At 44.3% G+C, this 27,546-nt stretch overlaps 2 protein-coding genes across 2 annotated transcripts; one reads left to right on the top strand and one right to left on the bottom strand.

Annotated features, from left to right (window-relative positions):
• Positions 1-18,024: 18,024 nt before the first annotated feature.
• On the top strand, positions 18,025-19,365 carry LOC123429092 (probable WRKY transcription factor 38). The gene is made up of 2 exons (XM_045113157.1): positions 18,025-18,389; positions 19,050-19,365. Exons 1-2 carry the CDS (start codon positions 18,268-18,270, stop codon positions 19,363-19,365), a joined length of 438 nt encoding a protein of 145 aa, XP_044969092.1. The 5' UTR covers positions 18,025-18,267.
• A 565-nt stretch (positions 19,366-19,930) lies between these two features.
• LOC123429091 (probable carboxylesterase 5) lies at positions 19,931-21,636 on the bottom strand. Its single transcript, XM_045113156.1, has one exon. It carries the CDS (start codon positions 21,618-21,620, stop codon positions 20,187-20,189), a length of 1,434 nt encoding a protein of 477 aa, XP_044969091.1. The 5' UTR covers positions 21,621-21,636; the 3' UTR covers positions 19,931-20,186.
• Positions 21,637-27,546: the final 5,910 nt, after the last annotated feature.

Here is a 27,546-nt window from a genome sequence, read left to right as displayed (position 1 = left end):
ACATGAGTGATGTTCTAAAGAGATGAAATTGTGATTTCATGCTTGTGCCCTTGTTAAGAGGTATGAGACCTCCGACAAGATTCTTTGTCCATGAAGTAAAGGAGAAAAACTCAATCGTTGAGCGTGTGCTCAGATTGCCTGAGTACGACAATCACTTGAATCAACTGGGAGTTAATCTTCCGGATGAGATAGTGATGGTTCTCCAAAGTCACTGCCACCAAGCTGTGAGAGCTTCGTGATGAACTATAATATATCAAGGATAGATACAATGATCCTTGAGAGATTCGTGATGTAAGACACTGCGAAAGTAGAAATCAAGAAGGAGCTTCAATGGTTGATGGTTAGTAAAACCACTAAGTTTCATAAAAGGCAAGGGCTAGAAGGGATACTTCGTGAAACAACAAAACAGTTGCTGCACTAATGAAGAGACCTAAGTCTAAACCCAAACCCGAGACTAAGTGCTTCTGTTATGAGGGGAACGGTCACTGAGGCGGAGCTACCCGAGATGCTTGGTAGATAAGTAGGCTGGCAAAGTCGAAAGTAGTATATTTGATATACATGATGTTGATGTGTGCTTTACTAGTACTCCTAGTAGCGTGAGGGTATTGGATACCGGTTCAGTTGCTAAGTGATTGGTAACACGAAATGAAAGCTACGGAATAAATGGAGACTAGCTAAAGGCGAGGTGATGATACGTGTTGGAAGTGTTTCCAAGGTTGATATGATCAAACGTCGCACGCTCCCTCTATCATCGGGATTGGTGGTGAAACCCAAATAATTGTTATTTGGTGTTTGCGTTGAGCATGAACATGATTGGATCGTGTTTGTTGCAATACGATTATTTATTTAAAAGAATAATAGTTATTCTATTTGCTTGAATAAATACCCTCAATGGTTCATTGAATCTCGATCGTAGTGTTACACATGTTCATAATATTAGTGCCAAAAGATAAAAAGTAATAATGATAGTACCACTTAGTTGTGGCACTGCCACTTGAGTCATGTTGGTGTAAAATGCATGAAGAAGCTCCATGCTGATGGATCGTTTGGACTCACTTGATTTTGAATCACTTGAGACATGCAAAACATGCCACATGAAACAAGTAGAGTAACTTGTTGGGAGTAATGCATTTTTGATGTGTGCAGTCCAATAAGTGCTAAGGCACGCAGTGGATATCATTATGTTCTTACTTCAGTGACGATTTAAGTAGATACAGGAGTATTTACTTGATGAATCACAAGTCTGAAATGTTGAAAAGTTCAAAGCTATTTTAGAATGAAGATCATCGTGACAAGAGGATAAACAGTCTACGATATGATCATAGAGATGAATATCTGAGTTACGAGTTTTGGTACGCAGTTAAGACAATGTGGAAATTGTTTCGCAGTTCATGCCACCTGGAACACCATAGTGTGATGATGTGCCTGAACATCTTAGCGACGCCCTATTTGATATGGTGCATACTATGATCTCTCTTATCGAATTACCACTATCGTTTATGGGTTATGCATTAGAGACAACCGCATTCACTTTAAATAGGGCACCGCGTATTTCCGTTGAGATGACACAGTATAGACTAAGGTTTAGAGAAATCTAAGTTGTCGTTTCTTGAAAGTTTGGAGCTGCGATGCTTATGTGAAAAAGTTTCAGTCTGATAAGCTCGAACCCAAAGCGGATAAATGCATCTTCATAAGATATCCAAAACAGTTGGATACATCTCCTATCTCAGATCCGGAAGCAAAGTGTTTGTTTTTGGAAATGGGTTCTTTCTTGAGGAAAGGTTTCTCTCGAAAGAATTGAGTGGGAGGGTGATAGAACTTGATGAGGTTATTGAACCATCACTTCGACTAGTGTGTAGCAGGGCATAGGAAGTTGTTCCTGTGGCGCCTACACCAATTGAAGTGGAAGCTGATGATGGTGATCATTGAACTTTGGATCAAGTTACTACAAACCTCGTAGGTCGACAAGGTCGCGAACTACTACAGAGTGGTATGGTAACCCTGTCTTGGAGGTCGTGTTGTTGAACAACAATGAACCTACGAGCTGTGGAGAAGCGATGGTGGGCCCGGATTCCGACAAATGGCTGGAGGCCATGAAATTCGAGAGAGGATCCATGTATGAAAACAAAGTGTAGACTTTGGAAGAAGTACTTGATGGTCGTAGGACTATTGAGTAAAGATGGATCTTTAAAAGGAAGACAGACGACGATGGTGATAAGTCACTATTAAGAAAAGCTCGACTTGTCACAAAGATGTTTCCGACATGATCAAACAGTTGACTATGGTGAGACTTTCTCACTCGTAGCGATGCTAAAAGTCTGTTAGAATTATGTTAGTAGTTGTTGCATTATTTTTGAAATATTGCACATAGGATGTCAAAACATTGTTTCCTTCACGGTTTCCTTGAGCAAACATTGTATGTGATACAACCAGAAGGTTTTGTTGATCCTAAAGATACTAAAAAGTATGCAAGCTCCAGTGATCCTTCAATGGACTGGTGCAAGCATCTCGGAGTTGGAATATACACTTTGATGAGATGATCAAAGATTTTGGGTTTGTCCAAGGTTTATGAGAAACTTGTATTTCCAAAGAAGTGAGTGGGAGCACTATAGAATTTCTGATAAGTATATGTGGTTGACATATTGTTGATCAGAAGTAATGTAGAATTTCTGTGAAGCATAAAAGGTTGTTTGAAAGGAGTTTTTCAAAGGAATACCTGGATTGAGCTACTTGAACGTTGAGCATCAAGATCTATGGTGATAGATCAAAACGCTTAATAGAAGTTTCAACAAGATGCATGCCTTGACAAGTTTTTTAAGGAATTCGAAATAGATCAGCAAAGAAGGAGTTCTTGACTGTGTTGTAAGGTGTGAATTTGAGTAAGACTCAAAACCCGACTACGGCAGAATAAAGAGAATAGACGAAGGTCGTCTTCTATGCCTTAGCCGTAGACTCTAAAGTATGCCATGCTGAGTACCGCACGTGATGTGTGCCTTGCAGCAAGTCTGTTAAGAGGTACACAGAGTGATCCAGGATTGAATCACTGATCAGCGGTCAAAGTTATCCTTAGTAACTAAATAGACTAAGGAATTTTTCTCGATTATGGAGGTGGTTAAAGAGTTCGTCATAAAGGGTTACGTCGATGCAAGCTTTGACACTAATCCGAATAACTATGAGTAGTGAAACGGATTCGTATAGTAGAGTAGATATTTGGAGCATTTCCGAATAGCACATAGTAGTAGCATCTATAAGATAACATAAAGATTTGTAAAGAACGCACGGATCTGAAAGTTTCAGAACCGTTGACTAAAACCTCTCTCACGAGCAAGACGTGATGAGACCCAAGAACTATATGGGTGTTGGATTCGTTGAAATCACATGGTGATGTGAACTAGATTATTGACTCTAGTGCAAGTGGGAGACTGTTGGAAATATGCCCTAGAGGCAATAATAATTAGTTATTATTATATTTCTTTGTTCATGATAATCGTTTATTATCCATGCTATAATTGTATTGATTGGAAACACAATACTTGTGTGGATACATAGACAAAACACTGTCCCTAGTAAGCCTCTAGTTGACTAGCTCGTTGACCAAAGATGGTCAAGGTTTCCTAGCCATAGGCAAGTGTTGTTACTTGATAACGGGATCACATCATTAGGAGAATCATGTGATGGACTAGATCGAAACTAATAGACGTAGCATGTTGATCGTGTCATTTTGTTGCTACTGTTTTCTGCGTGTCAAGTATTTGTTCCTGTGACCATGAGATCATATAACTCACTGACACCGGAGGAATGATTTGTGTGTATCAAACGTCGCAACGTAACTGGGTGACTATAAAGATGCTCTACAGGTATCTCCGAAGGCGTTCGTTGAGTTAGTATGGCTCAAGACTGGGATTTGTCACTCCGTATGACAGAGAGGTATCTCGGGGCCCACTCGGTAATACAACATCACACACAAGCCTTGCAAGCAATGTGACTTAGTGTAAGTTGCGGGATCTTGTATTACGGAACGAGTAAAGAGACTTGCCGGTAAACGAGATTGAAATAGGTATGCGGATACTGACGATCGAATCTCAGGCAAGTAACATACCGAAGGACAAAGGGAATGACATACGGGATTATATGAATCCTTGGCACTGAGGTTCAAACGATAAGATCTTCGTAGAATATGTAGGATCCAATATGGGCATCCAGGTCCCGCTATTGGATATTGACCGAGGAGTCTCTCAGGTCATGTCTACATAGTTCTCGAACCCGCAGGGTCTGCACACTTAAGGTTCGACGTTGTTTTATGCGTATTTGAGTTATATGGTTGGTTACCGGATGTTGTTCGGAGTCCCGGATGAGATCACGGACGCCACGAGGGTTTCCGGAATGGTCCGCAAACGAAGATTGATATATAGGATGACCTCATTTGGTTACCGGAACGTTTTCGTGCATTACCGGAAAAGTTTCGGGCTAATCGGTAGTGTACTGGGAGTGCCGGGAGGGGTCCGGGGACCATCAAGAGGGGTGTCACGCCCCAAGGGGTCTCATGGGCTATGGGAAGAGATAAACCAGCCCCTACTGGGCTGGAATAAGTTCCCACTAAGGCCCATAAGGTTTGAGAAGGAAAAAACACAAGGTGGAAAGAGTTTCCAAGTGGGAAGGTGGAATCCTACTCCAAGTAGGATTGGAGTAGGACTCCTCCACCTCCAATTTTGGCCAAACCTTTAGGTTTTTGAGGCTGCCTCCTCCCCTCCCTCCCTCCTATATATAGTGGGGTTTTAGGGCTGATTTGAGACAACTTTTGCCACGGCAGCCCGACCACATACCTCCACGGTTTTACCTCTAGATCGCGTTTCTGCGGATCTCGGGCGGAGCCCTGCTGAGATTAGATCACCACCAATCTCCGGAGCGCCGTCACGCTGTCGGAGAACTCATCTACCTCTCCGTCTCTCTTGCTGGATCAAGAAGGCCGAGATCATCGTCGAGCTGTACGTGTGCTGAACGCGGAGGTGCCGTCCGTTCGGCACTAGATCGGAGCGGATCGTGGGACGGATCGCGGGACGGTTCGTGGGACGGTTCGCAGGGCGGATCGAGGTACGTGAGGACGTTCCACTACATCTACCGCGTTTCTTAACGCTTCTATTGTGCGATCTACAAGGGTACGTAGATCGGAAATCCCCTCTCGTAGATGGACATCACCATGATAGGTCTTCGTGCACGTAGGAAACATCTCCTTAGTCCTTTTCAGGTACTTCAGGATATTCTTGACCGCCGTCCAGTGATCCACTCCTGGATTACTCTGGAACCTGCCTGCCATACTTATGGCCAGGCTAACATCCGGTCTAGTGCACAACATCGCATACATGATAGAACCTATGGCTGAAGCATAGGGGACGGAGCGCATATGCTCTCTATCTTCATCAGTTGCTGGGCACTGAGTCTTACTCAATCTCGTACCTTGTAACACCGGCAAGAACCCTTTCTTGGACTGTTCCATTTTGAACCTCTTCAAAACTTTATCAAGGTATGTGCTTTGTGAAAGTCCTATCAGGCGTTTTGATCTATCCCTATAGATCTTAATGCCTAGAATGTAAGCAGCTTCTCCTAGGTCCTTCATAGAGAAACTTTTATTCAAGTAACCTTTTATGCTCTCCAAAAGCTCTACGTTGTTTCCAATCAGTAATATGTCATCCACATATAATATTAGAAACGCCACAGAGCTCCCACTCACTTTCTTGTAAATACAAGATTCTCCAACCACTTGTATAAACCCAAATGCTTTGATCACCTCATCAAAGCGTTTGTTCCAACTCCGAGATGCTTGCACCAGTCCATAAATGGATCGCTGGAGTTTGCACACTTTGTCAGCATTTTTAGGATCGACAAAACCTTCGGGTTGCATCATATACAACTCTTCCTTAAGGAAACCGTTAAGGAACGCCGTTTTGACATCCATCTGCCAGATTTCATAATCGAAAAATGCAGCTATTGCTAACATGATTCTGACGGACTTAAGCATCGCTACAGGAGAGAAAGTCTCATCGTAGTCAATTCCTGGAACTTGTGAAAAACCCTTTGCCACAAGTCGAGCTTTATAAACGGTCACATTACCGTCAGCGTCCGTCTTCTTCTTAAAGATCCATTTGTTCTGAATAGCCTTGCGGCCCTCAGGCAGTATCTCCAAAGTCCATACTTTGTTCTCATACATGGATCCTATCTCGGATTTCATGGCTTCTAGCCATTTGTTGGAATCTGGGCCCACCATCGCTTCTTCATAATTTGCAGGTTCATTGTTGTCTAACAACATGATTGATAAGACGGGATTACCGTACCACTCTGGAGCAGCGCGTGATCTCGTCGACCTGCGTGGTTCAACAGAAACTTGAACTGGAGTTTCATGATCATCATCATTAACTTCCTCCTCAACCGGCGTCGCAACGACAGAGGTTTCCCCTTGCCCTGCGCCACCATCCAGAGGGATGAGAGGTTCGACAACCTCGTCAAGTTCTATCTTCCTCCCACTCAATTCTCTCGAGAGAAACTCCTTCTCGAGAAAAGTTCTGTTCTTAGCAACAAACACTTTGCCCTCGGATTTGAGATAGAAGGTGTACCCAACTGTCTCTTTTGGGTAACCTATGAAGACGCACCTTTCCGCTTTGGGTTCCAGCTTTTCAGGCTGAAGCTTTTTGACATAAGCATCACATCCCCAAACTTTAAGAAATGACAACTTTGGCCTTTTGCCATACCACAGTTCGTATGGTGTCGTCTCAACGGATTTCGATGATGCCCTATTTAAAGTGAATGCAGCTGTTTCTAATGCATAACCCCAAAATGATAACGGCAAATCAGTAAGAGACATCATAGATCGCACCATTTCTAATAAAGTACGATTACGACGTTCGGACACACCATTACGCTGTGGTGTTCCGGGCGGTGTTAACTGCGAAACAATTCCACATTGTCTTAAGTGAGTACCAAACTCGAAACTCAGATATTCACCCCCACGATCAGACCGTAGGAACTTGATCTTCTTGTTACGATGATTTTCCACTTCACTCTGAAATTGCTTGAACTTTTCAAATGTTTCAGACTTGTGCTTCATCAAGTAGACATAACCATATCTACTTAGATCGTCAGTGAAGGTGAGAAAATAACGATATCCGCCGCGTGCCTCCACGCTCATTGGACCACACACATCGGTATGTATGATTTCCAACAAGTCACTTGCACGCTCCATTGTTCCGGAGAACGGAGTCTTAGTCATCTTGCCCATGAGGCATGGTTCGCACGTGTCAAGTGAATCAAAGTCAAGTGACTCCAAAAGTCCATCAGCATGGAGTTTCTTCATGCGCTTTACACCAATATGACCCAAGCGGCAGTGCCACAAAAATATGGCGCTATCATTGTTTACTCTAACTCTTTTGGTCTCAATGTTATGTATATGCGTATCTCTATCAAGATTCAATATGAACAATCCTCTCACATTCGGTGCATGACCATAAAAGATGTTACTCATAGTAATAGAACAACCATTATTCTCAGACTTAAAAGAGTAACCGTCTCGCAATAAACAAGATCCAGATATAATGTTCATGCTCAACGCAGGCACTAAATAACAATGATTTAAGTTCATCACTAATCCCGATGGTAGTTGAAGTGACACTGTGCCGACGGCGATTGCATCAACCTTGGAACCGTTTCCTACGCGCATCGTCACTTCGTCTTTCGCCATCCTTCGTCTATTCCGCAGTTCCTGCTTCGAGTTGCAAATGTGAGCAACAGAACCGGTATCGAATACCCAGGCACTACTACGAGAGCTGGTTAAGTACACATCAATAACATGTATATCAAATATACCTGATTTTTCTTTGCCCGCCTTCTTATCTGCCAGATACTTGGGGAAATTGCGCTTCCAGTGACCCATACCCTTGCAATAGAAGCACTCTGTTTCAGGCTTAGGTCCAGCCTTGGGTTTCTTCGGCGGATTGGCAACAGGCTTGCCGCTCTTCTTCGAATTGCCCTTCTTGCCTTTGCCGTTTCTCTTGAAACTAGTGATCTTGCTCACCATCAACACTTGATGTTCTTTACGGAGTTCAGACTCTGCGACTTTCAGCATCGCAAACAACTCGCCGGGAGACTTGTTCATCCCTTGCATGTTGTAGTTCAACACAAAGCCTTTATAGCTTGGCGGCAGTGATTGAAGGATTCTGTCAGTGATAGCTTCTTGCGGGAGTTCAATCCCCAGTTCAGCTAGACGGTTTGAGTACCCAGACATTTTAAGCACATGTTCACTGACAGACGAGTTTTCCTCCATCTTGCAAGCATAGAATTTATCGGAGGTCTCATACCTCTCGATCCGGGCGTTCTTCTGAAAGATGAACTTCAACTCCTGGAACATCTCAAATGCTCCATGACGCTCAAAGCGACGTTGAAGTCCCGGTTCTAAGCCATACAAGACTGCACATTGAACTATTGAGTAGTCCTCCTTACGCGCTAACCAAGCGTTCTTAACATCCTGATCAGCCGTAGCGGGTGGTTCATCTCCTAGCGCAGCATTAAGGACATAATCCTTCTTTCCAGCTTGTAAGATTAGCTTAAGATTACGAGCCCAGTCTACAAAGTTGCTTCCATCATCTTTCAACTTAGCTTTCTCTAGGAACGTATTAAAATTGAGGATGACACTTGCGTGAGCCATGATCTACAACACAAATATATTCAAAGTGGACTTAGGCTATGTTCAAGATAATTAGAGTTCAACTTAATCAAATTAGATGCTAAACTCCCACTCAAAAAGTACATCTCTCTAGTCATTTGAGTGGTTCATGATCCACCTACACTATCCCAAGTCCGATCATCACGTGAGTCGGGAGTAGTTTCAGTGGTAAGCATCCCTATGCTAATCATATCATCTATATGATTCATGATCGACCTTTCGGTCTCATGTGTTCCGAGGCCATGTCTGCACATGCTAGGCTCGTCAAGCTTAACCCGAGTGTTCCGCGTGGGCAACTGTTTTGCACCCGTTGTATGTGAACGTTGAGTCTATCACACCCGATCATCACGTGGTGTCTCGAAACGACGAACTGTAGCAACGGTGCACAGTCGGGGAGAACACAATTTCGTCTTGAAATTTTAGTGAGAGATCACCTCATAATGCTACCGTCGTTCTAAGCAAAATAAGGTGCATAAAAGGATTAACATCACATGCAATTCATAAGTGACATGATATGGCCATCATCACGTGCTTCTTGATCTCCATCACCAAAGCACCGGCACGATCTTCTTGTCACCGGCGCCACACCATGATCATCCATCAACGTGTCGCCATCGGGGTTGTCGTGCTACTTATGCTATCACTACTAAAGCTACATCCTAGCAAAATAGTAAACGCATCTGCAAGCACATATGTTAGTATAAAGACAACCCTATGGCTCCTGCCGGTTGCCATACCATCGACGTGCAAGTCGATATTTCTATTACAACATGATCATCTCATACATCCAATATATCACATCACATCATTGGCCATATCACATCACAATCATACCCTGCAAAAACAAGTTAGACGTCCTCTAATTTTGTTGTTGCAAGTTTTACGTGGTGACCAAGGGTATCTAGTAGGATCGCATCTTACTTACGCAAACACCACAACGGAGATGTATGAGTTGCTATTTAACCTCATCCAAGGACCTCCTCGGTCAAATCCGATTCAACTAAAGTTGGAGAAACCGTCACTTGCCAGTCATCTTTGAGCAAAGGGGGTTACTCGTAACGATGAAACCAGTCTCTCGTAAGCGTACGAGTAATGTCGGTCCAAGCCGCTTCAATCCAACAATGCCGCGGAATCAAGAAAAGACTAAGGAGGGCAGCAAAACGCACATCACCGCCCACAAAACCTTTTGTGTTCTACTCGAGAAGACATCTACGCATGAACCTAGCTCATGATGCCACTGTTGGGAAACGTCGCATGGGAAACAAAAAATTTCCTACGCGCACGAAGACCTATCATGGTGATGTCCATCTACGAGAGGGGATGAGTAATCTACGTACCCTTGTAGATCGTACAGCAGAAGCGTTAGAGAACGCGGTTGATGTAGTGGAACGTCCTCACGTCCCTCGATCCGCCCCGCGAACAATCCCGCGATCAGTCCCACGATCTAGTACCGAACGGACGGCACCTCCGCGTTCAGCACACGTACAGCTCGACGATGATCTCGGCCTTCTTGATCCAGCAAGAGAGACGGAGAGGTAGAAGAGTTCTCCGGCAGCGTGACGACGCTCCGGAGGTTGGTGATGACCTCGTCTCAGCAGGGCTCCGCCCGAGCTCCGCAGAAACGCGATCTAGAGGAAAAACTATGGAGGTATGTGGTCGGGCTGCCGTGGCAAAAGTTGTCTCAAATCAGCCCTAATACCTTAGTATATATAGGAGGGAGGGGGAGGGAAGAGGCAGCCTCAAACCCTCAAGGTTTGGCCGAAATTGGAGGTGGAGGAGTCCTACTCCAATCCTACTTGGAGTAGGATTCCACCTTCCCACTTGGAAACTCTTTCCACCTTGTGTTTTTTCCTTCTCAAACCTTATGGGCCTTAGTGGGAACTTATTCCAGCCCACTAGGGGCTGGTTTATCTCTTCCCATAGCCCATGAGACCCCTTGGGGCGTGACACCCCTCCCGATGGTCCCCGGCACCCCTCCCGGCACTCCCGGTACACTACCGATGAGCCCGAAACTTTTCCGGTAATGCACGAAAACCTTCCGGTAACCAAATGGGGTCATCCTATATATCAATCTTCGTTTCCGGACCATTCCGGAAACCCTCTTGACGTCCGTGATCTCATCCGGGACTCCGAACAACATTCGGTAACCAACCATATAACTCAAATACGCATAAAACAACGTCGAACCTTAAGTGTGCAGACCCTGCGGGTTCGAGAACTATGTAGACATGACCCGAGAGACTCCTCGGTCAATATCCAATAGCGGGACCTGGATGCCCATATTGGATCCTACATATTCTACGAAGATCTTATCGTTTGAACCTCAGTGCCAAGGATTCGTATAATCCCGTATGTCATTCCCTTTGTCCTTCGGTATGTTACTTGCCCGAGATTCGATCGTCAGTATCCGCATACCTATTTCAATCTCGTTTACCGGCAAGTCTCTTTACTCGTTCCGTAATACAAGATCCCGCAACTTACACTAAGTTACATTGCTTGCAAGGCTTGTGTGTGATGTTGTATTACCGAGTGGGCCCCGAGATACCTCTCCGTCACACGGAGTGACAAATCCCAGTCTTGATCCATACTAACTCAACTAACACCTTCGGAGATACCTGTAGAGCATCTTTATAGTCACCCAGTTACGTTGCAACGTTTGATACACACAAAGCATTCCTCCGGTGTCAGTGAGTTATATGATCTCATGGTCATAGGAATAAATACTTGACACGCAGAAAACAGTAGCAACAAAATGACACGATCAACATGCTACGTCTATTAGTTTGGGTCTAGTCCATCACGTGATTCTCCCAATGACGTGATCCAGTTATCAAGCAACAACACCTTGTTCATAATCAGAAGACACTGACTATCATCGATCAACTGGCTAGCCAACTAGAGGCATGCTAGGGATGGTGTTTTGTCTATGTATCCACACATGTAAATGAGTCTTCATTCAATACAATTATAGCATGGATAATAAACTATTATCTTGATACAGGAATTATAATAATAACTATACATTTATTATTGCCTCTAGGGCATAATTCCAACAGGGACAACCAGGGGCCTGCTGTAGGGGCTGCTAAGACTGGACAAGGTTTAGGTCCGCATCGAGGAGGAGGCGGGTACCAGGGTCACAAGAGCTTCGGACAGCACTGGAACGATAACTACACCGGTAAAGGAGGTGGTCGCGGGCTGTGGAACACCGGAGGAGGTCCAGGGGGAGGTAATCAGTGGCACCGACCCTTTCAACCTCCGGATGGTAACTTTGTCGAAGGTGCTAGGGGATCAAACTATAGGCAGCGTGGGGGTGGCGGAGTGCGCACCTTTGGGCGGAATAACTTGGTGCCTAAGTGGAAGGAAGTTCCACAAACGACAAATGAGGTGGCTCTAGGTAACACCTCCAGTTCTGCTGCTGCTGAGGACGTTCCACCTAAGACGGCTGAGGACACAGACACAACGCGACCCAATAAGGCAGCTCGCAAGAAGGAAAAATTGACGTGTTACAGATGTGGGGTGCCTGGTCATTTTGTAGTTGACTGCACCACTGCTATTTGCGATATTTGTCAAAAACCTGGGCATGATGCAGCTGCATGTCCACTTCTTTTAGCTCCCAAGCCGGTGATCAATATTTATGGTGTCTGTCAGAGCAGACTTATGTTTTTTGAGACACCAACATCTTCATCTGTTCTCGCTCCGCCTCGCCTTGAGAGTTCAAGAACGGGACTGGTAAAGGTAACAAATGGGACGCTAACAGCAGAACAAGTTTCTCAACAGATGAGAAGACTTGTGTCCGAGACATACCAGTGGGCACCACATAAGATAGATGAGCAATGCTTTCAAGTTGAGTTTCCAAGAAGAGAGGATCTTCAACGGTTGCTCGCATTCGGGGTCAGCAAGGTTAGTGGAAGCAAATGCTTACTTGAGTTTGAGGAATGTAAAAAACCAGAACCACAGGGTACACGGTTACAGAAGGTCTGGATCAGATTTTCAGGCATTCCTGAGATCCTACTTAATGACTTCCTCATCGTATGGAGTCTTAGATCCTTGATTGGTAAAACGGAGAGAGTAGATATGCCATTTACTCGCAAAAGAGGGATAGCCAGAGTGCGTGTGATGGTCCTAGATGTTGAGTGCATTCCTGACTATGCTCCGTGGTCTTATGATGGAGTGCACTATGATCTAGAACTAGAGGTGGAGAAGGAGACCCAACAACAATCACAAGATGGTGATGTTCACATGGCGGATGGTGAGGATCGGGATAGGGATCACGGACAAGCGAAGCAGGATGAGCAATCCGATGGACCCAACGCAAAAACAAATCCTCCATCTTCTTCCACTAATGATAAGCCGATAAATAGCGGTGCACCTTCTTCCTTTACTTCACACATGGCTACAATACGGTTTGGATCATTTGATGTGATGCCTATACCGGCTAGCCTTTGCGCAGCAGCATGCGTCGACGAGGGTAAAAACCAAGCAGCTGAGGAGGATATAATTCAGGAACAATACGGCACTATAACGCCAACGCCGGGGGTACAACAAGAGGTGTTGAACACAACAGATATGACATACATGCAGGGCACGGGGGATATACAACCGATTGGCATGCATGGGCATGCAGACTCGGTTGCATGTGAGGATACGTCCACAGTACAGGATGACATGCATGATCTTGGTTCAGGAAGAAAGTGCATTACCGTCTCTACTGCACAAATGGATGATTCTGCAAATAAATATGGCATGCAGGGTATGAAGGGATACCAACCAACGGGCATGCATGGCCGCGCAGCATCAGCTGCAGGGGACACTTCGTCCACGGCACAGGAAGTAAGACTGGACTATGGCTCGGGCAGCAACGGTAGTAACAGTATCGACAGAGGTCGATCTCCTAATATACACCCGAATGCACAAAATGATGATCAACAAGGTACTAAATCTGTAACGACTGGCCAGGTTCAGTATACTTCCGAGATTGAGGCGACAGGCCACAGAAACACAGGAGTATCTGCAGATGATGTGATCGCATTTGACAGAATTTCAGATCCTTCTACCGGAAATCAACGTCTCAGTCAACGTATCCAGAAGCAGCCGGATGCGGATGATATGTCGCTAGGGCGTGCCATGAGGGCAGCGAAGCTTAGAGACATTGAGACATCTACAGGTATGCATATTGATCATTCTGCTTCAATACTTCACTTTACTGATTCAGAGATTTTGCATAATGCTAGCGACATAGGAATTTCCTTGGGTACTTCTAGCAAACAATTAGCTAAATCCATTAATGATATTCTTGACTTAGAAGCAGATAGAACCATAGAGTTTATTCAAAATCTAGCAGCGGTGAAACCAATGAATGAAACAGATTTTAATGACTTAGGTGGTGCAGAATTACAAAATCCATGTCATAACTTAGTACACTTAGAGGGAGAGGAAGAGGAGGTGGAGGATACGGAATTAGAGGGGTATACGGCCTCTTTGATTGATGGTTCTCTTCCACCAATAATTAACCAAGATTGTAACACGCAAATGATTCAGGAAAAACCAAAGAGACCTTGGAAAAGGAAGGTTTTTCCTGAATCAGCGGTAAGAAGAAGTGCTAGAGTGAAGCAAAAGAAAAAATTTCATGATGAAATATGAAAGGACTTTTCTGGAATAGCAGAGGTCTAGCGGACTTGGCTAAAAGGAGGTTCCTTAGAGATACATCGATAGAAAATAAGCTTGATTTTATGGCTCTGCAAAAAACTGGCAGGGATAATTTCACACCTCAATTTTTAAATACCTTATCGGGAGGGGTTGATTTTGATTGGCACTGTTTGCCACCAAGGGGTAGATCCGGTGGTATCTTACTTGGTGTCAAATGTGAGACTTTAGAGGTGATGAGTGTGGTTTACTGCGAGTTTACTGTCAAGTTTCGTGTGAGGTCGAAGCTCGATGGCTTCAAGTGGGCTTTGGTAGCTGTATATGGAGCGGCGCAACCAGAACTAAAACCTGACTTTCTTGCTGATCTAGTAAGAATTTGTGGAGAAGAAAGACTTCCAATTATGGTGGGGGGAGACTTTAATATCATTAGAAGACAGGAGGAAAAGAATAATGATAACTTTGACGAACGATGGTCACTTATGTTTAATATGGTTATTGAAAGTCTTGATCAACGGGAGATCGAGCTCACTGGTAGACAATTCACATGGGCGAACTCACTACCGGTCCCAACATATGAGAAGTTGGATCGTGTACTCACGAGCGTCCAGTGGGAGCAAAAATATCCCTTGGTCACAATACGGGCTCTACAGAGAGCCATCTCCGATCACACACCTCTCATGGTCGACTCAGGGGCGGCCAACCATGTGGGGAATAAAAATGTCTTCTCATTTGAGCTAAGTTGGTTTGAACAAGAAGGTTTCATAGATCTCATAGCTACAGAGTGGGCTAGGGATTTAGGTGGATATACGAACATAGAAAGATGGCAAAATAAAATAAGACATTTGCGCCAATTTCTGAGAGGATGGGCGAAAAATCAGAGGGGTATATATAAAATAGAAAAAGAAAGACTGACTCGTCTGATTGAAGAATTATACGTGAAAGCCGAGTCAACGCAGCTGAATTTATCAGATAGAATTAATAAAATTAATGCTGAAAAGGATTTGCAAAAATTGTTGAGAGAAGAGGAAATTAAATGGGCACAAAGAGCTAAGGTTACAAAGGTGGTTCATGGGGATGATAATACTAAATTCTTTCATATGATTGCAAATGGCAAACATCGAAAGAAATTAATTACACAACTTGAGCAAGATGAGGGAACAATAGTAGGTCATGAGAACTTAAAAATATACATATCTGAATATTACAAGAAATTATTTGGTCCGACAAAAGAGACGATGGTCTCTTTGGATGAAGCCTTAACTCAAGATATACCTCAACTCAAAGCAGAGGAGAATGAGGTGTTATCAGCTCCATTTACAGAGAGAGAGAGGTTCTTGATTCAATCACACAAATGGAACAGAATAAGGCACCGGGGCCAGATGGGTTTCCGGCAGAATTTTATAAAAAGTGTTGGCATATCATCAAAAGAGACCTCATGCCTATGTTCCAGGATTTATTTGATGGCCAGCTGCACCTATTCCACCTAAACTTTGGAACAATTACATTATTGCCAAAAAAGGTGGAAGCTATACGCATTGAGCAGTTCAGACCGATTTGTCTGCTTAATGTGAGTTTGATTTTTTTTACAAAGGTTGGTACACATAGATTAACGAAGATAGCTCACTCAGTTGTCCAACCGACGCAGACTGCGTTTATGCCAGGGAGACATATCTTAGAGGATGTTGTGGTCCTTCATGAAACGGTACACGAAATCCATACAAAGAAATTGGATGGGATTATTTTCAAAGTAGATTTCGAGAAAGCCGACGATAAAGTAAAATGGCCATTTCTTCAACAGGCTTTACGTATGAAAGGATCCAACCAAAGATGGAGAGATCAGGTTGATACTTTCATTCAGAAAGGAAGTGTAGGAATTAGAGTTAACGATGACATAGGTCATTATTTTCAAACACATAAAGGATTAAGGCAGGGTGACTCAATGTCTCCAGTGTTGTTCAACATAGTTGCAGACATGTTGACAATACTCATTAATCGAGCCAAAGATAAGGGCCAAGTTGGAGGACTAGTTCCGCATCTCGTAGATGGGGGTGTATCTATTTTACAATATGCGGATGATACAATTCTTTTTATGGAACATGATATGGCTAAAGCGAGGAATATGAAATTATTATTGTGCTTATTTGAACAACTATCGGGACTGAAAATTAATTTCCATAAAAGCGAACTCTTATGTTTTGGGAAGGCAAAAGAGGAGCAACACGCTTATAGGCAGTTATTTGGATGTGAACTAGGTTCACTACCATTTAATTACCTCAGGATCCCTATCCATCATAGAAGACTGACAAATAAAGAATGGAAATGTATTGAAGATAGATTTGAAAAAAAATTAAGTTGCTGGAAGGGCAAACTTATGTCATATGGAGGGAGGCTAATATTAATCAACTCAGTATTAACAAGCCTACCCATGTTTTTATTGTCTTTTTTTTAAATACCAGTAGGGGTGCGAAAAAGACTAGATTTCTATCGATCTCGTTTCTTCTGGCAAAGTGATGAAGCTAAGAAGAAATATAGATTGGCACGTTGGGATATGTTATGTCGACCCAAAGACCAGGGGGGTTTGGGCATTGAAAATTTGGAAGTGAAAAACATATGTTTGCTTAGCAAATGGCTATATAAGCTATCCACAGAATCTGAAGGAATGTGGATTCAAATATTGAAGAATAAATACCTTCATTCTAAAACTTTAGCTCAGGTTACATCTAGACCTAATGACTCACTTTTTGGAAAGGGTTAATGAAGATAAAGATGACCTTTTTCCAGAAAGTGAAATTTATAGTTGGTAATGGTACCTCAACAAGGTTTTGGGAAGATACTTGGCTTGGAGATACACCTCTTGCACTTCAATACCCCCTGTTATATAATATTGCACAACGTAAAGAGGACTATATATCTATGGTATTACAATCGGTCCCTTTTAATATGCAGTTCAGGCGTGCTTTAGTGGGAGCACGCTGGGATGCATGGTTGCATCTGGTTAGGAGACTGATGCAGGTGCAATTATCAAACCGCACGGATAATGTTCGGTGGATTTTAGCTGCGAATGGGGTATTCTCAGTAAAGTCCATGTACTTGGATCTGATTAATACAGGAACATTATCCAGATCATTAAAAATTTGGAACATCAAAGTGCCGCTCAAGATTAAAGTTTTCATGTGGTTTATACACAAAGGTGTGATATTAACCAAAGATAACTTAATTAAACGTAGATGGAGAGGTAGATCCAATTGTTGCTATTGTGAGCAAAATGAAACAATAAGACACCTTCTCTTACAATGCCCGCTTGCAAAACTATTATGGAGAACTATTCAAATAGCTTTCAATATCGTCCCACCTACATGTATTAGCTCAATATTTACAACGTGGCTCAACGGAGTTGACATTAAAATATCTAAACTTATTGGGATTGGGATATGTGCTTTGTTTTGGGCTATATGGAATACCAGAAATGATATAACTTTTAATGGCAAGAACTTCAATAATTTTTTGCAGATTATCTTCAGAGCAACATCTTGGATCCGTACGTGGTCGTTACTCAGTCATGTGGACTCCAGGGGACGTATGGATATTGGGTGCAACCGATGGGAGATGGTCTCACGGATTATCTTCAACCGATTTGGATGGCGTGCTGATAATAGGCTAGGTGTATAGGCATCGTAGTCTACTTTTACGCACGCCGGATGTGGCAGTTTTTTTTTTCAATTTCATTTTCGTTTTATTTCATACCTCGAGCTGTCGAGCGTGGAGCTACGTGAACATCACACGTTGTTTATTTTATCTTTAATAAGATGGTTGCATGCATCAATTGATGCAGAGGCCGGGGGCTCGTTTCCTCCTTATAAAAAAATGTATCTCGCTAATTAATTATTTGCCACTTATATATATATGAACCCATGCTATGTAGGAGGAACAACGAAAAGCGGTCAAGATCACTTGTAACAATTGTTCCACATTACGATGGCCATCATTGGAGAAAATATGGGCAGAAGAACATCAACGGGAGGCAACATGCTAGGTACATATACTACTCCTAAATAGTTCATTCAAGCTTATATATCGTCACATTACTACTACATCAACCTACATTTCTACTGCCCTTATCTGAGATGATTGAGACTTAACGGTTCTGTTATGAAGAACAATTGGAGGGAATCGCCAGGGATATATATGTACGTCGAACAACAAAGATATATTATGAACCAGCATAATGCCGTAATCGTACATAGTTTTGAGGGGAAGGGGAGCCGTCGCGATTAGCTACACTACTCGAACATGCCTAGTACACATCCCAATAGATCTCTTGCTACCATCTCTCTCCCTTCTTCACTCTTGGGGAATCCTCGCCGCATATCCTCTGTCTCCTCCCTCGATATTCTATTTTGTTCACAATTTCTCCAAGTATATTTGGATCTATGGAGAGTGGATGGCGAGGAGGATGAAAGGCAAGACTAGGCTTAGGCCATCGCAGTAAAGTTAGGCATGTCATGTCCATGTCGCGCTCTTTCACGTTCCTAGCTTTCTCGCATGATGACCTAGTCAGTCGTTTGGATATCTTTTCTTTCAACCATTTCGGATTGTTGACTTTCGCTAATGAAAGTAGTTGTTATATTTACATGTTATGAAGCAACTAATTATTCATTGTAATGCATAACTAATCAAACTTGCAATTAAACAGGAGCTACTACAGATGCGCCTACACGGAACGGAACTGCTCAACAACCAAGACAATCCAACAACAGGATCATAATGGAACTCTTAATTGTGAAGATGAAACTGCAAAGTACATTGTTGTGTACTATGGTCATCATAGTTGCAGGGCTGACATCACAAGAAATGCCGCAAACATTGACCCTAGTGTGGATCTAATTCAAAGTGGCAAAATGGCTGGAGCAGTAACCGACTTTGAAAAGTTTGACCAGCAGGACTTGGACGTGTCGTCTCTGACAGAGGTGTTCGACAACCCTGAGCTGAATTGGGACATCATTTGCTAGCCAGACAGGAGATGTGGACATTCATTAGAAAAGGGAAGTATATATCTCTATATGGAAATTTTGGTTGAATTTGGATGAGTTGATAATCATGTCTAGTTTATAAAAGTCTTGTAGATAGGCAGAGATCCTTTTTGTGTTCAAATGTATGTGCTTGTTTGTTTGATTGATGCATTTTGCTTATTTGAGATGTATATTGCTTGTAACACCAATAATAGATTTTGTTCGATCTAGTGTTAAAAAATGTCTTACGCCGGAGGGAGTAGTTGCTGCACATCCACATATTGTACAAGTAAGGGTGCTGGTGATAGTTGCACATGCGCTCGTGGTGTGGGACTAAGTTGTTTCTTGTTTTGTTTTTCGGTTTTTCTAAAATACATCTAGACGTGAGATAAATATTGCACATCTAGGTCATATTTTCTTTTTCTTTTTTCCTTTTTATTCTTGATTTAATTAGTCAGTTAGTTGTGTAATAACTATGTCATATCTGGGTGTATCTTAGTGACACCCATTATTTTTTCCGAGAAAAATATGACTCTAGTTGCACAACCATCGGTAGGTTGTCGAATTATGATTAAAATTTGTATAAACTTGATATATGAGAATACATGATACACCAACAGTACATAACTCAAGACCTTAAATACACCATTCATGTATAAGAAAGAAAAACACCCAAAAGTCATTTCTTTTGACCCGAGCAAGGAGCTTGTAAATAGGGTGTCATTATTGCACTTATACTGGAGCATGCTTAAGCTTAACCATTACCCTTGATCTTTTGTTTCACCTGGCCTGGATGCATGTAGATTATCATCATCCGCGCGCTAGATGAAGTTGTGAAAAACACAACTGCAAGGAGCTGTTATTGCTGATGATGCGAACCTCATGTTGGTGCTGTTTGGCCTGATAACATGCCCCAGGACTGACCCATAGCTTGTTTTGGATGCTCTTCGTCCATGTCCAATGTGTAAGCAGCTAGTACGTGTCGCCGCATCTCTGGCTTTCATGGCCGTCCCGTAGCCATGTACGTCCATATACGGCCTGGTTGGCACGCGTAGAACAGGCTGGACGGCCCTGTGCATCTTACCTTGGCATGCAAGTAGCTCTTGAACTTGTGGCAGTTGCAGCGGCAAGGGCGCCGTGCGCTGGTTGATGAACCGCACTATGCTCTCCATGAGAATCTTGCTGGTGGCACGCAGCGGGTTGTACAGGTGAAAGCCATGGTCTTCCCCCTCCGACTCCACCAATGTCACCGCGTTTTCATCATCGGCCCATGAGCAGCAGTCACGCATGCGGGATGCCAGACGACGCCCGCGGTCACGCAAGGTGTCCTTGTCGGCGACGGCGACCAGCACACGGCGGCATCTCAGCGAGGCGATATCCTCGTCGAGTGGGTTGACCCGGCGATCGTCGTTGCCCAGACGGCCGGCCGTAGCGAACGGCCAGAGCCTGTCGATGGCCTCAGGAGCAAACATTGCGATGCCGTCCCATACTGCCTCAGAGCTGGACAGCCGGTCGGTCCCCCAGAAGTATGGATGCACGATGACCAGCCCCTCGATGTAGATGCGGCTGCCACCACCGCTGGCCGCACGCACCGCCGTGTTGTAGACGATGTTCCCGCCGGCGCTGTCGCCGGCAAGGAACGTCCGCCCGAGGTCGGCGTAGTTGGAAATCCATGGATCGGAGAGGGTGGCCACCCACTGTAGCGCCGCCCATGCATCGTCGTAGGCCGCAGGAACAGGATGCTCCGGCGCGAGATTGTACTCCACGGACACGACGAGCGCCCCGGCGCGCGCCGCCAGAGACCTGATGTAGTTGTGGTAAGTCCGAGAGAAGGCGCTCTCCGTGCAGAAGGATCCTCCATGGACGTACATGACGACGGGGATCCTCTCGCCGGCAGAGGCAGCTGCAACGGAGGGAAGGAACAGGCGTGCGGACACATCGGTGGATTTGTCGACGACGACGTCCCTCGTTGCCACTCCACGGTTATCTGCCGGGTCCTCGGACGCTGCCACGAATGGGCTGTGCAGTAAGCGCTCGACACTGCCGCCCTTGTATTCCCGTATGAATGGATACAGGTCGACGGTGATGTCCTCCTCGCCGTCATCCTTCTTCCTTAGTACCGGCGGAGAACTTTTGCTTGCTTGCATCGTACGTGCTTGATGGAGCTTGCTAGTGCCTAGTAGTGGTGTGTCGATTACTTTAGTGGCAAAGAGAGCCTTGCATGCATCACGTGTCAAATCGAAATTAACAAGCATCTATATTTTGGGTTGTCTACCTTGTGGTGGCTCTGAATTAAGTTCCTTATTGGTTTTTATAGATGAAATTTGATCCCACTCCAACATGACCATGTATGCCTGCACAACTGCTAACGAATGATGGAATCGTTCGACCACTGAGTGTTGCTTCTGCAATGAAGATGAAACAGTACATTCACTGTTCATCTTTTGACCTGATATGGACATGCTGTTGGAGCCCGACGCGGTTTACGCGGACTTAAAATCAACCAACAGATTTAAAACGTTTTCCAATATTTGATGTCTTACAATTCATTTATGTCACCTTATTATATTTGGTCAGTTGACACTGTTTGAAGATGGTCAGCAATTGTCCAAGCAGTGCTGACAACATGTGAGTGACATGCTCGGTATTAAATAGGGTTTGGGGTACTGGGAGAAAAATCTGGACTACCCGCATTTCTTAGAGCATATCTAGTAGAGCCCTCAAACTCTTAAATCCTTAAACATAACCGCTTTTTTATAGTTTTTATAAAAAAACGGTGTAGACTAGAACCCTTAAATCCTTAAACCCGTAAAAAAAATTAGAAGTCCAACCCTCAAACCCCTTCCCAGCATGTAGAAGTGAGGATTGGAAGGGAAAACTGCCCCCAACCCACACTCCACTTCCCACCTCGCGCGGGAGGCATTTGGTTCCCCGCGCGCGCGAGGAAGTCGCCTCGGCCGCCGCCGCCCCGCCTCCCCCCCCCCGCGCTCCGGCCGCCGCCCTGCGCTCCCTCTGCGCCCCGGCCGTCGCCCCGGCCGCCGCCCTCCGGCCGCCGCCCCGCCTCCCCCCGCGCTCCGGCCGCCGCCCCGCGCTCGCTCCGCGCCTCGGCCGTCGCCCCGCCGCCCCTCCGTGCCCCGGCCGTCACCCTCCTTGCCCCGCCGCCCTCCGCATCTCGGTCGCCGCCCACCGCGCTCCGGCTGCCGCCCCCGCGCCCCGGCCGTTGCCCTCCTTGCCCCGCCGCCCTCCGCATCTCGGTCGCCGCCCACCGCGCTCCGGCTGCCGCCCCCGCGCCCCGGCCGCCGCCCCGCCTCCCCTCTGCTCCCCGGCCCCGTCCCCGCCCCGCCCTGGACGCCGCCCGCCCGCGCCCCGCCTCGGCCGGCCGTCCCCGCCCCGCCCCGGTGAGTTTTTTTACTTTATAAGGGTTCTAGTCTTTGCCTCTGTTTTTCAACCCTTAAAAGTATCAAAAATAGCCAATTCTCAACCCTTAAAACTGGTTTTAGATTTAAGGGTTTGAGGGTTCTACTAGAGATGCTCTTACCACCCCACGAGATTTGCATATGCTGGCAAAAAATCTTTTTTATTTATTTAAACTGATAACGTCTAGTCTTTATACTACATAAATACTCCCTCCGTTCCAAAATATAAGACCTTTTAGAGATTTTACTAAAAGACTACATACGAAACAAAATGAGTGAATCTATATTTTAAAATATGTCTATGTGCATACGTATGTAGTTTATAATACAATCTCTAAAAGGTATTATATTTAGGAACGGAGGGAGTAGAACATAATGTCCCATCTTTCGCTCAGTTTTCTCTCCACCACCCATTCATACAACCTCCCACGCACGACCTTCACCCTTCCACCGATTGTTTTTCAGCCATTCTCTATCCCAGATCTATTTAAACCGACTTTTACCCCGTAGATCTATTTAAACTGATTTGTATCTGCTAATCAGATCAGTCTTTGGAATATTTCATAACGACTTTATGGAAAGTAACCAATCATGCTCAATCTGTAATTAATCTCTACAAAATATTTGTTAATGCCAAATATTTTGAAAAGGAATATCATGCACAAACATTACAGCTAACCAAGTACTGTTACAGATTTTGGTAAGGCCACATATCAGACAAAGATATTATATGTGTCCATGTATGTTCTCTGAGAGTTCCTATTTTACTTAACTAGGTGAATTTTCTGTGGTATTTGCTCGGAATTTTGCATTGAACATTGTATCCATCTTTCTCGTACACCCCACCCCCTTCACTTTCTCTTGTTATTCAATAGGCAAAACCATGGGAAGGGGTGACCAGGGCATCACGCCTTCGAGGTGCCCAAGTACTTGTAGTCGTCACTAGGTAGTCTATAGACCAGGTTCTAATTTTTTTTGTTTCCTATATCAAATGGTATCCATATTAAATTTATTTTGTTAGTAGATATTATTATTTTGTATATAACTTAACACAAATTAAAATTGACATATTAAGTAAATACATTTTTGTAGTACCTTTTGAAAAAAGTCGAGAGTGACTCTATACAACAAATAATCATATAATGATTACATTTAGAGAAGAACTAATTTCGGTTTTACTCCTACTAGAGTTTCTCCACAATGTCTTCCAAAAAAAAGTTTGACCACTAACAAAAAGTAGTAGGACTTTTATCAAATTTTCCATTAGTTGTGTCACACTACTAATTTTTCCAATATGAGTTCCAACAACTCATTCTTCCCTTAAGAGTGCGCTCAATTACGCCACTCGACACCGGTATCGCTCTGTCAAACACCATTGATAGGGGGTGCAATGACCTGAATTGCGTTGGACATCACTTGCTAACGCTCCATATAACAAGGGGGTCCTAATTGTCAGCACACCGATAATTAAATTAGAATAAAACATAACAACACATTACGATTCGATCACCCACGCGCAAATCTATGTTTTGTCATGATTTGATTCACTATGTGCTAAATACTAGAGTTGTAGTGGGAACACTCACAAGGGGGATTAGGAGATTTTTGTCACTTCACCGTAGTTAATGACCTTTGTTGAGACTGTAATTGTATCGAGTGGTATTTTTGAGCACACGCTTAAGAGCAAGTACAATAAGGTACAGTCAGCAGGCTGTAAGGATTAAAATACTATATTTTTGCTGAGTTGGATGAGAGAGAAGGGAAGCGGACTCTTCGTGAAGAGCGAGCTCTAGCACGTGCTCCTAAGTGCTTTGTGAGAATGAAAGGTGGACCATATATGATAAAAGCACACTGGTAGAAAAAGAGGCTTCCGTCCAGCCCCATAAGTCGCGAAACTGTAGGAACCGCGACTAATGAATTCTTTAGTCGCGGTTCGGAAGACGAACCGCGACCAAAGTCCTGGGCCCAGGGCGCTCGGTGGCCAGCTGGTGAACGTGAGGGGCTTTAGTCGCGGTTGGCCAGGCCAACCGCGACTAAAGGTCTTTAGTCGCCGGTCGCCTGGCCAACCGCGACTAAAGGTCGTTGCGCGCGGGAACGAAAAACCCGTCAAAAACCCTTTAGTCGCGGTTGGTAAAGGTCGTTGCGCGCGGGAACGAAAAACCCGCCAAAAACCCTTTAGTCGCGGTTGGGGAGGCGACCCGCGACTAAAGGGTAGCCTTTAGTCGCGGGTCGCCTCCCCAACCGCGACTAAAGGTGGGGGGCTATAAATACAACGCCCGAACCGTCGACTCCATCTCGTCTTCTCCGATCTCTGCCGCGCCGAAGGCCTGCCGCCGTCGCCCTCGCCCTCGACGCCGCCCGCCGTCGCCCTCGCCCTCGACGCCGCCCTCGCCGCCCGCCCTCGCCCTCGCCCTCGACGCCGCCCGCCGTCGCCCGCCGTCGCCCCTCGCCCTCGACGCCGCCCCGTCTCGCCCACGTACGGCGCCGCCGGCCGCTATCACCGGCCTCCCTCGCCCGCCCTCAACGCCGCCGGCCGTCTCTTGTCCGATTTACATGCATGCCCCGGGAGCCCATCATCCGTTGTCAATATAAGTTAGAATTATGCCCCGTAGAATATGTGAAACTCCTTCAAAATTAAAATAAAGCACAAAATAAATAAAACAATACAAATTAAACAGAAAACAGGTTTGGGGGGGGGGGGGGCTAAAACCCTAAACCTGCGGCGGCCTTTAGTCGCGGTTGTCCATAAGAACCGCGACTAAAGGTCCTCCGCCCCGACGGCCGCCTGGCGCCCACGTGGACGGGCCTTTAGTTGCGGTTCTTAAGCAACCGCGACTACAGGGGGGGCCTTTAGTCGCGCCTATTTGGTCGCGGTTGCGCAACCGCGACTAATGGCAGTTGCGAACCGCGACCAAAGGCCCTTTTTCCACCAGTGGCAGTACTCTTTTACAGTTAACTATTGTACAAGCTAGCTATAAAATAAGCTATAAAAATGCTTATAGCCAGCAGTTGGCTATACTATTAACCATGCTCTAATGAAAGGATGTTATTTTTTAGTAGTTGAAGCTTCAAGTGGAAATATTTAGTAGTGTGGTACTACTGATGGCAACACCGATAAAAAACCATAATTGTAAATCTCAAATGTAGCAGGTCCCTCTTTATGGTAGATGCATGATAAATTATATATACTGAGTACGTAGATAATTGCTCTGAATGAAAAGTGAGGTGATGCACACATAGATCATTAGTGTGTCATTTCCAATAAAAGTGAGTAGTTGCACTTCTCATCAACTTAAATCGGTAGTGTTCTGTCATGTTGATGTGGCCGCTAGTGTTGGTGTCAAATAAATGTGAGTAGTTGCACTTCTCGTTAGCCGCGAGTGTTAGTGACCCTAGCCGTCTACCCGTGCATTCGCATGAGTTAGTAAGAAATGGAGGAAAAATTTATAAATATGTCTTCGAAGTATGGATTATACTTATAGGTCTTGTTGGGAATATTTCCAAAAATAGTTACTTGATTGAATGATATATGTATGCATTGAAAGTATTTGTATTCTTATTATATCGCTATTGTCTTCTTTTTTTAAGCATTATTATTACTTCATTACGCCATTTGAGTTGTCAGAATATTTTCGGGATTGATACATATAACATTAAAATGCAAATTTTTCTTCTTAGTAATTTCACAAATGTGATTTTATTATTATTGCATAGAAGTGTTAATAGTAGAATTGATGCAGACATCTCATGTTGTAGCACATAGGACTTCCAGTTCTATGTAGACCGCCGAAATATTATTTGGTCTTAGTTACACTAGTAGAAAAAGGGCCTTTTGTCCCGGTTCATAAGGACCTTCTGTCCCGGTTTCGGAACCGGGAAAAAAGGTCGTTACTAATGCCCTTTGCTTTTAGTCCCGGTTCTTACACGAACCGGGACAGATGGGCCTCCACGTGGCCGCTGCGGCCAGGCCAGGCACGTGGGCCTTTAGTCCCGGTTGATGACACCAATCGGGACCAAAAGACATCCACGCGTCAGCACCTGGCTGGAGCTGAGGTTTTTTTTAAAGGGGCTGGTTTAGGGGTTAATTTAGGTTGTTATTAGCTAGCTAATAGAGAAAAGTGTCCTCTCTTATATATATCCGTGCTTGGTCATCCGTCGTGCTTTGTCGAACATATTTACAAAATGTAGACACGAGTTACATGCACACATATGCATCTTTTTTACACTATATCATTTCATATCATTTTCGTCGAATGACAATAGTATTATAATCGATCATCTAACAACTCATCATCAACTTAATCATATACCAAGTTATCATATGATACACATAAAATAAAACAGAGAAACATCATAATATATATAGTCATCATATGCATCATGCATCCTAATTAATCGATCATGCCAAGTAATAATATAAACTAGAATAACTTGTATCTCATAAGATCTAGTCCTCGCTCTTAGATATAATATCATAAAACAGAATAAGTGTTGGAAATATGGCCTAGAGGCAATAATAATTAGTTATTATTATATTTCTTTGTTCATGATAATCGTTTATTATCCGTGCTATAATTGTATTGATTGGAAACACAATACTTGTGTGGATACATAGACAAAACACTGTCCCTAGTAAGCCTCTAGTTGACTAGCTCGTTGATCAAAGATGGTCAAGGTTTCCTGGCCATAGGCAAGTGTTGTTACTTGATAACGGGATCACATCATTAGGAGAATCATGTGACGGACTAGACCCAAACTAATAGAC

The sequence above is a fragment of the Hordeum vulgare genome, chromosome 2H, assembly GCF_904849725.1.
Source record: "Hordeum vulgare subsp. vulgare chromosome 2H, MorexV3_pseudomolecules_assembly, whole genome shotgun sequence".
Lineage (NCBI taxonomy): Eukaryota > Viridiplantae > Streptophyta > Magnoliopsida > Poales > Poaceae > Hordeum > Hordeum vulgare.
Note: the sequence above shows the minus strand (reverse complement) of the source record. Positions and strands in the feature narration are given on the sequence as shown.